General features: G+C 44.8%; 1 protein-coding gene across 1 annotated transcript; it reads left to right on the top strand.

Annotated features, from left to right (window-relative positions):
- Positions 1-1,114: 1,114 nt before the first annotated feature.
- LOC135679047 (protein WALLS ARE THIN 1-like) lies at positions 1,115-3,851 on the top strand. The gene is made up of 6 exons (XM_065192424.1): positions 1,115-1,579; positions 1,699-1,761; positions 1,854-1,970; positions 2,049-2,457; positions 3,158-3,309; positions 3,404-3,851. The coding sequence occupies exons 1-6, from the start codon at positions 1,371-1,373 to the stop codon at positions 3,615-3,617; spliced, it is 1,164 nt and encodes a 387-aa protein (XP_065048496.1). The 5' UTR covers positions 1,115-1,370; the 3' UTR covers positions 3,618-3,851.
- Positions 3,852-9,581: the final 5,730 nt, after the last annotated feature.

A 9,581-nucleotide genomic window follows, 5' to 3' on the forward strand; every position in this document is an offset into this window, starting at 1 on the left:
AGGACCACGTAATGGCCTCACAAGGCAGATGCCATCGATGACAGCAACACAGGAATCTACTACAACTCAGTACCTGATCTATCTTGCAACCCATCACCTGCTTCTTGTGGCCGAGAGCAAGCAAGAAAACCGCAACAAGCTGCCCCTCGCTTAACGATGGCTTAGATTCCTTTTCGCAAGAAGCACAGCAACGGTTAAACTAGCGGAAGAACACACGGCAAAAGCTCCTCCCAACAGCGTGCATCAGGCAGCAGATGAAATGGCTGTCAGGGGGTGGTGCATGGACTGTTACGCAAAGGAAGAGCAAAGGCGTTTGGCATCTGATCGAGCCGCTTTGCCTGCCTTCCCCGACGCAATAAAAATTGGTGGCAGTGGTGGCAAAGAGGAGCAGCTGTGGAGGTATTGAAATGATGGCTTGTCTCCGACGGGGACGGCAGGATGTCCCTCCAAAGCAGGGGGCAGTCAGACCCCGAACCCTCTCCTGCGAGCAAAAGAGTTGCACGCCTGGAGAGCATTGCAGAGAACTTTAGGAGTGGGAGGCGAGTGGAACGCAATATTATAAACGGGAGGTCTCAGTTGCATAAGAAGAAGAAGAAGAAGCTACAAGCCTAAAAGCTGCTCACCAGATTCAGATCTATGTGGTGGAACAAAGAAGCATACTCATCATCATTTTACCCACCCATGCCAGAGTGAATCAGCTCAGTAAATTCACCATGTAAAATAGAGAGAGAGAGAGAGAGAGAGAGAGAGAGAGATACTTATACATTGGTTAACAAACATAACATCTAATGATGAACTGCTACCAACCATAAGCACTCAAGAGTTTATGTTTATATATATATATATATATATAAACATATCTCTCTAAAATAATGCACGGTTGTGAAATGAGCAGAAGATTGAAATAAAGGTCACATAAGCTTCCCTCGTGCGTCTTATCCATGTCATATCACCCTTCTCCTCCTCCTCAATTATGTGACCTTTAGTGGGATGGAGCCAAATAGATCCATATCGACCTCCTCCATGTCCCTCCTCCACCTAGTGCGATCGCGGCTGTCGTGTCAGTCCAATAAAAGGGCAAACGCACACGCATCTGCGGAAAATGTCACACAGTGTCTCACCAAAGATTCAAGTGCTTGTTGTGATGCAAAGAGGGAGGGAGACGGAGGTGGGAGACAACCAGAAAACAATAACAGTCGACGTAGCTTCTTTTGAGGGCCTCCCTGTGGGGACGACACCACACTAACCACTGCCCTCCTCCCTCCTCTCCAGCGATATTTAAACCCCCCCGCTGCTGCTCTACTCTTCACGCTTACTTCTTTCATTGTGTGTGTTGTGGTGTCTCGGTGGTGGTGGTGGTGGTGGATGAAATGGCCGATGTCGATGCCAAGAAAGTATGCGGCGTGCCGGAGAGGGTGCAGCTGCATGTGGCCATGCTGGCCTTGCAGTTTGGGTACGCCGGATTCCATGTCGTCTCCCGGGCAGCCCTTAACATGGGGATCAGCAAGGTGGTGTTCCCCGTCTACCGCAACATCATCGCCTTGATCCTCCTCGTTCCATTTGCCTACTTCCTCGAGAAGTAAGAGGACTCGCTTGCTTTCCTCCTTCCATACATGCAGCATATGCATGCGGCTACAACTTTAAGTAGATGCTGTAAAAGAATATATATAGCATTTGATTTTAGTGTTCGTTATGCAGAAAGGACAGACCGGCTTTGACACTATCGTTCGTTGTTCAATTCTTCCTCCTCGCTCTGTGTGGGTAAGATGAAAAATGACGTACAACTCATGTTGCTTTGGCTTGCAGACCTCATTCTGCGTTCTACTGAGCTATGTGTTCTTTCTTCGTGGCAGTATAACTGCAAACCAGGGTTTCTACCTTCTCGGCCTCGATAACACCTCTCCAACTTTCGCCTCCGCCATCCAAAACTCCGTCCCGGCCATCACCTTCCTCATGGCCGCCATTCTCAGGCAAGATTCGAACACCTTTACCAGTACTCCCCAGCAACCGGATGCTGAGTCTGTTCATGAACTTGATTCCACGAACAGGATAGAGAAGGTGCGGATCGACCGACGCGACGGGATCGCGAAGCTGATGGGCACCCTGGCCTGCGTCGGCGGCGCCACCATCATAACCTTGTACAAGGGGCCGACCATCTTCGGCCCCTCGCGCGCCCTGAACGACGCGAGCCAGTCCACCATGCTCTGGCTGGGGGACGCCAAGGGGAAGAACTGGACGCTGGGGTGCCTGTACCTGATCGGCCATTGCTTGTCGTGGTCCGGCTGGCTCGTGCTTCAGGCGCCGGTGCTGAAGAAATACCCGGCGCGACTGTCCGTGACCTCCTACACCTGCTTCTTCGGGGTGATCCAGTTCTTGGTCATCGCCGCGTTCATCGAGAGGGACGCTGAGGCCTGGATGTTCCATTCCGGCAGCGAGCTCTTCACCATCCTCTACGCGGTACGCTTCTTACTAGCTCCTCTTTTTGGTTCACGGTGCTCATCGGTACATGCCTGCAGTGTACTACTGCGTGTTCCTTCTTTCAGCAGCAGCTTACTGTATCTTCTTATTTGGACAGTAGTCAATTAGTGACCGTATTAATTGTAGATGCAGATGCACTGCATTATTAATTTTTAGACATAAAAAAGAACACTTTGTCTGGGTATGATGATCTCACTCCATGATTGCGATGGAGAAGGATCAAATGAAACATTCTTTGAAAGGGGAAGGAGAAAGGAGCACGCTTTGCAACATAGCTCCCTTCTTTACCTTTTCTCCTTGTCTGGAGATCATGCTTTGTCCATACCTTTTTCCTTTCATGAGCTTATGGATGCTCTCAATGCTTTCAGCATGGTGGTAGACATGACTGGAGATAAGTATCTCTTTCATATCTGCCCTTTCTGGATCCACTTTGTGTGTTCATCCTTCAGCATTGGGTAGGCTCCATGTAGCAATTATTACAAGAATCCACTGGAGAGACAGACACAGGTCTTCTCATCATGCTTGTACTTACTGTTGGTAGATAAAAGGCAGACATCTTCTGCCAAGGCACAAAAGAGTATTGCTATGACTCGAAAGGGGACAAGGCATGAAGGCGTTTGATCAAATGTCGTTGTAGGGTACATTCGAACCAGTTTTGCTAATGTTGAGGCAAATGCAGGGGTTCGTGGCGTCGGGCATCGCCTTCGCGGTTCAGATATGGTGCATCGACAGGGGCGGCCCTGTGTTCGTGGCCGTGTACCAGCCAGTCCAGACTCTAGTCGTCGCCATCATGGCCTCCATCGCCTTGGGAGAGGAGTTCTACCTCGGCGGGTACTGAAAAACACCTGATATCATAATAACTAAGACGAACTTTCTTCGTCTTCTCATGCCTAACTCTTTTCTCTCTCTTCTCCATCGGATGCAGTATCATCGGTGCCGTATTCATCATAGCCGGACTGTACCTGGTGCTGTGGGGGAAGAGCGAAGAGAGAGCCTTCGCTGCAAAGGAAGCAGCCCTCACGGCCTCATCCACCCCCGAACACGATGGTCTCAGAGCTACTACCGGTGCTGCTTCCTTCAAGGCTTCCTCTCTGAAGCAGCCACTCCTGCCATCATCGACAACCCCGGAGAACGTCTGACAAGGAAGCTCCTCCTATGTTCAACCATGGACTAATCCCCGTTCCAAGCTGTAAGAAAAGGGAAGTTACCGTGCAGTGTGTTAAGAGCAGTCCTAGAGATGATGCAGGGTGCTCGGAGAAGACAAGTGCTTGTGGTATTAATGGAGATGTAGTTTGAGGTTTGCCTTTATGTTTGTTTGCTGCTGCTGTCACCCCTTCCATTGCTTGTAAACCTGCAAAACAGTTATCCGGTGAGTTCCTTGCGGTCGGTGATAGAGATGATTCCTTTAAATGAACGTTGGATTTGGGTTGGTGGACTGAATCACCCCGAACATTTCCAGGGGTGACGCAAGATGCATATCGTCAAAGTAAATGATTCTCATATTAATCGCTTCAAATTCGATTCCTAAATCGAACCCGAACCCGAACCCATTTCAGAAATCTAGATATGGATTCTTAGATTGAATCCGTCAGCACTATCGGATCGGATGCATTGTACGCGGAGCTAATCACAATTGACCCGAATCCGACCTAAATGATGGGTATGAGATTATGATGTCTTAGTGGATCGGGCCCATATTAGACCCGATCTTTCTCTTACACGTAAACATTTGGATTGGGTCGAGCCATGGTGTTCGAGTTTTAGGTACCACCTCCGCCCCGAGGGAATTGTCCACTGCCACCGCGACCTCTTCCTCGTCATCGTGGACTCCCTCATCGATTGGTCCGTGCCGAAGAACCACAGGTGCCTGTGGACGCTCACCGTGTTCCACGCCAACGGGTGGAGCTTCCCCTGGGGCATAGCTGCCGCTGACGGCGTCAACGTCTGCCTCCGCCGCTTCGACGCCGCCGCCCATACGGTCACCCACATGGGCGGCTGGCCGGTGGTCCTCAACGTGCTCGCCAACTCCCCGGACCCCACCCGCCGCCCACTCCCCGGCCTGATCCAGGTTCTCACGGTCGGAGCACTGCCCCCGGCTGCGGTGCTCCACCTCATGGACGCGCTCGGCTTCGCCGTCAGCCACGGGTACGGCCCGACGGAGACGGCGGGGCTGGTGGTCTCTAGCAAAAGTGATGAATAGTCGTAAATAAACATCACAAAAGTTGGCGTCTTTCTCGTGTGTCTTTTGTGTCGTTCTTGTTCTTTCTCATGCATCACATATTCACTTACTTCAACATCGATCATATGCATAATACATATAAAAAATATGATTATACACAAAAGTGATTAATATTCATAAAGAACTCATGTCTTTCTCATCCATCATATATTCATATAATTTAATATTGTCGATATGAATCATCTACAAAATAAATATAAAGAACTTATGATTGTACACAAAATTGATGCATATCATAAAGAACTTATGATGTGATTACTTTATAAGTGCTTCAGTAGGTTGAGAACCTTTGTAACACTAATTTATTTTTGTTACAATAATATCATCTGTACGTAGATACAATAAGAAAATCATCAAATACAATATTTTATTAAATATTCGTGTGGCATGTTAAGATAGAGATACATTATATGTTGTTATCAATTTTAATTCATATAACTTAATATTAATTATTTTGTTTAATTAACATCATAAATTATGTTACTATTTTTTATAGTATACTCTATAACTAACATCATCAATGCATCTAACATTGTTTACATTCGCAACAGTTGAAGATAAATGAAAAGATACTTCAATTAACAATTAACAATCAAAATTTATCAATTCAATTAGATAAATACTTCGTATTAGACTTCTAATCATTGTCAAATTGTCATAATTAACTCAGGCTCACAAGCTTTTTGTTAAAATAATTATTATCTTCTTATTTCGGCTTGATGTTTACGAGGTCTGTGTCTTTGTCATGAATCACATATTCACATTACTTAACATCTTTAGTTTCGATCATATGCAAAATATATACAAAAACATCACTATACATAGAAGTGATGAATAGTCGTAAAGAACTTATATGTATTTTATATGTCAAAAATTTGAGTTTAACTCAAATAACTAACCAAAACTATTTCTCATACAACAAAGATTAATTATAGTTTATATAATTTAATATTATTTATTTTATTTAACAAATAACATTAACTTTTATAACTATTTTTCATGCGATACTCCGTTTGAGTTGGAGAAATTAAATTATTATCAATCCTATTCATTATCCATGAAAAAGTAATAAGTTCTAAATTTTGAATACATTTAGGGCCAATAAATATCCCTCTCATCCCTGCTTAGATAACATAAGAACTGAGAACAAAAATAAGGGAAAATTCTGTTGTAATCTTGTGAGAATTCTCCTCTAGTTTAAGTGTGATTTCTATTTAGAGAAGGAGTGAATGGGGTGAAAAGGTTCTCTCCTGAGCTTATTAAAAGGAGAATAGAGTTGTAAGGGTAGTTGGTCTTTGTCTATTGAAAGAAGACCGTTAGTGGATGTCGGTGGCCTCGATAAAAGAAGAATCAGGAGTGGATGTAGGTCATGATGACCGAACCACTATAAACTCAACTTGCATTTCTATTGTTGTCATTTACTTACTTTGCAACTGCTAGTCATAGGTGCCCAACAAGCCAATCACGTGAGTGATGGCACGTGTGACTTGATACAGAATCTTTTTGCTCATTATATTTTGGCATATATCATTTTATAACTAATATATATATATATATATATATATATATATATATATATATATATATATATATATATATATATATATATATATATATATATATATATTGTGATGTCCTTGGATTTGTGCAATGGGAATCGGATCGTGATGAGATCACGATAATGAGATCGATTCACCTTTAAACACAGATCCTAAATAATCCCGATCATAGGTTACTCGAGAGGGACATCGTGATAACTGGACAGACTGGTGTGCTGTATACCCATCCATATGATGGATGTAGCTGGTCTCATAGCTGCTCGTGTAAGGACACTAGGGATACAGTACATGTGCTCATTGATGATGCCTTATTGTCAGATAGCGATTCTGTAGTTCTAGTGGTGTCTCTGGTCCTTAGACTTGAGACACCAAGGATGTCCTGTATGAGTGCTCCACTCTTTGATACTAGACTTATAGGTTTGGCTATCCCAGATCTAGTACAGCTGGTCATTGGGAGTGGTAGTTGACCTTACGAGGGCTATTGAGTGTCGATAGAGGATCATCCACTCTTGGCATCATGAGAGGAATATCCCATATGTTTTGCACAGACAAATCCCTGGCCAGGGTCATTCGGGTTGAGAGAGAAAGGTTTCTCTAGGAGAATCCGATTAGAGCGAGACTTAAGTAGAAACCATATGGGCCTGATAGCACAATGCTCGATATACGGTCTTTGGGATATTAGATGGATGAGGGACTATAGGTACACGGTAACTGAGGATAGACAGGTCCAATGGATTGGATTCCCCTTATCGTTTGGGGATTACGGCGTAGTGGCCTAGTACGTCCGTAGTCGATGAGTCGAGTGAATTATTACAGAGATAATAATTCACTAAGTTAGAAGGAGTTCTGACATGTATGACTCACGGCCAGCTCGATATTGGGCCTAGAGGGTCATATACATATGGTAGGCATTGCGATGAGTAGAGATTCGTATATGAGATATCCAACGGAGCTCTTGTCTTATTGGATGCAGATCCAATACCCACTAGGGGAGGATCCATTAGGGTTTGACACGGGACCTCTATAAATAAGAGGGATTCAGAGCCTCATAGGCTAGAGCCTTTACTTGCCTCTCCTATTCTCCTCCCCCTCTCCACCTCAGAGCAGGCCTAGAGTTTTGAGGAGCGTCATCACAGCCCTACTGTGTGGATCACCGCTAGAGAGGAGGACGCTTGACCTCCTTCACCCTCTCCTAAAGATCTGTAAGGAAATAGGGATATACGATCTCCCTAGGTAACACAATCTACTTTATACGTAGTTTTTCAGTTTTGCGAATTTTGCGCACCAATCTTCGCATGACGACGAACATCTCTTTGGGAATCGGGGATTTTTGTTTACTTGTTCTTCCGCTGCGCATGTGATGTCGCCCCCAAGATTTCCCAACAGCAACTGCTTTACTTCCTCATTACTTTAGCTGCACACTCTTACAAATATTTTCAAAGTTAAACATTATCGAAACAATTTTTATCGTATGAAGATTTCTGACTAAACATGATTTTTATCACTGCACTAATTCAACCCACCCTGATACCAGGGAGGGTAATATTGTAGAATGGATTTTGAAAGAACACCGATAGAACAGTTGTCTAGATAGAAAATGTCATAGAAGGTAATGAATGAACTCTTGAAGATGTTAGGATCGAGAGCACTAAGAGGGGGGGGGTGAATTAGTGCAGCGGAAATCTTACAGCGATTAAAAAACCAAAAGCTGCGTTCATTCAAAAAGTATTATGATGCAAAAGCAAATTCTCAGTTTGTATCTAAGTGCAGTTTGCGTCTAAGCGCAGATTGCGTCTAAACTCAGATTTACGTCTAAACGCAGTTTTACGTCTAAACGCAGATTTACGTCTAAACGCAGATTTACGTCTAAACGCAGATTTACATCTAAACTCAGATTTACGTCTAAACTCAGATTTACGTCTAAACGTAGATTTACGTCTAAACGCAGTTTTACGTCTAAACGCAGATTTACGTCTAAACGCAGTTTTATGTCTAGACGCAGATTTACGTCTAAACTTTGAAACTTGTTTGTATACTCGCAGAAAGCAGTATGCAGTTGAAATCAAGACGTAAACATAAACTGAGATATGATGATTGTGCGAGGAAAGCCGATTTACGTCTGAATGCAGTTTTACGTCTAAATGTTGAAACTCGTTCGTAAAATTGTAGAGGACAGTTTGCAGTTATCAATAGGATCAAAATGTAAGGGTAAACTGCAAAGAAGCTTGTTCGTAAAAGCACGGAAGACAGTTCTGCAGAATCAAACGTAAACGTAAACTGTAATGTATGAAAATACGAATTTACGTCTGAATGCAGATTCGGAAGAACAGTACTTAGAACTTGTTCGTGAAAGCGCAGAGAGCAGTAGTAATGAAGGAGGTTTGCAGTAATGATAAAGTGCTCGAGAATAAACGCAAACCAGAGATTTAGAGTGGTTCGGTCAGCCTTGACCTACTCCACTTTTGGCTTCCTCCACCGACGAGGTTGCCGACGTCAACTAGGTGCCTTCCTTCAATGGGCGAAGGCTAACTGCCCTTTTACAGTTTCTCTCCTTTTGACAGGCTCAGGAGACAACCTTTACAGACCTTTCTCTCCTCACTTTACAACTGAAAACTTGAAGAACAGAAGGAGGAAACTTAAAGGCTTTTCAACACTTTTGAGCTCTTAGAATCACAGAAAAGATCAAGATTTCGGTGTAGGTCTGTATCTTTTCAGTGCTGAATGGGTGGGATATTTATAGGCCCCAACCCAATTCAAAATTCGAGCTCAAAACGATCAAATCGATCAAATCCCAGAATTCTGGGATCAGGCGGTTGCACCTCTTGACTGGAGAGGTGGCACCGCCTGGCAGAGCTCGAAGACTGAGCTCAGGCGATTGCTCCTCTCTGCCAGAGCTCGAAGACTGAGCTCGATGGTTGCATCACCTGGCAGAGCTCGAAGACTGAGCTTGGTGGTTGCACCACCTGGCAGAGCTCGAAGTCTGAGCTCGGTGGTTGCATCACCTGGCAGAGCTCGAAACTGAGCTCAGGCTGATGCACCTCTCTGCCAGAGCTCGAAGACTGAGCTCGGTGGTTGCATCACCTGCCAGAGCTCGAGACTGAGCTCAGGCTGATGCACCTCTCTGCCAGAGCTCGAAGACTGAGCTCGGTGGTTGCATCGCCTGGCAGAGCTCGAAACTTGAGCTCTGGCGGTGCTACCTCTTGACAGAGGAGGTTGCACCGCTTGGCTGGGGCGGTTGCACCTCCCAGCCTCGCAGCCCTGGCGGTTGCACCTCCTGGCTGGGGCGGTTGCACCTCCCAACCTCT

This window comes from Musa acuminata, chromosome BXJ1-7 (assembly GCF_036884655.1).
Source record: "Musa acuminata AAA Group cultivar baxijiao chromosome BXJ1-7, Cavendish_Baxijiao_AAA, whole genome shotgun sequence".
NCBI classification, from domain to species: domain Eukaryota; kingdom Viridiplantae; phylum Streptophyta; class Magnoliopsida; order Zingiberales; family Musaceae; genus Musa; species Musa acuminata.

Coding starts and splice junctions, on each gene's coding strand:
- LOC135679047 (XM_065192424.1), top strand. CDS start 1,371: ATGGCCGATGTCGATGCCAAGAAAGTATGCGGCGTGCCGGAGAGGGTG. Junction 1,580..1,698: donor TTTGCCTACTTCCTCGAGAA/GTAAGAGGACTC, acceptor TTCGTTATGCAG/AAAGGACAGACCGGCTTTGA. Junction 1,971..2,048: donor CTCATGGCCGCCATTCTCAG/GCAAGATTCGAA, acceptor TTCCACGAACAG/GATAGAGAAGGTGCGGATCG.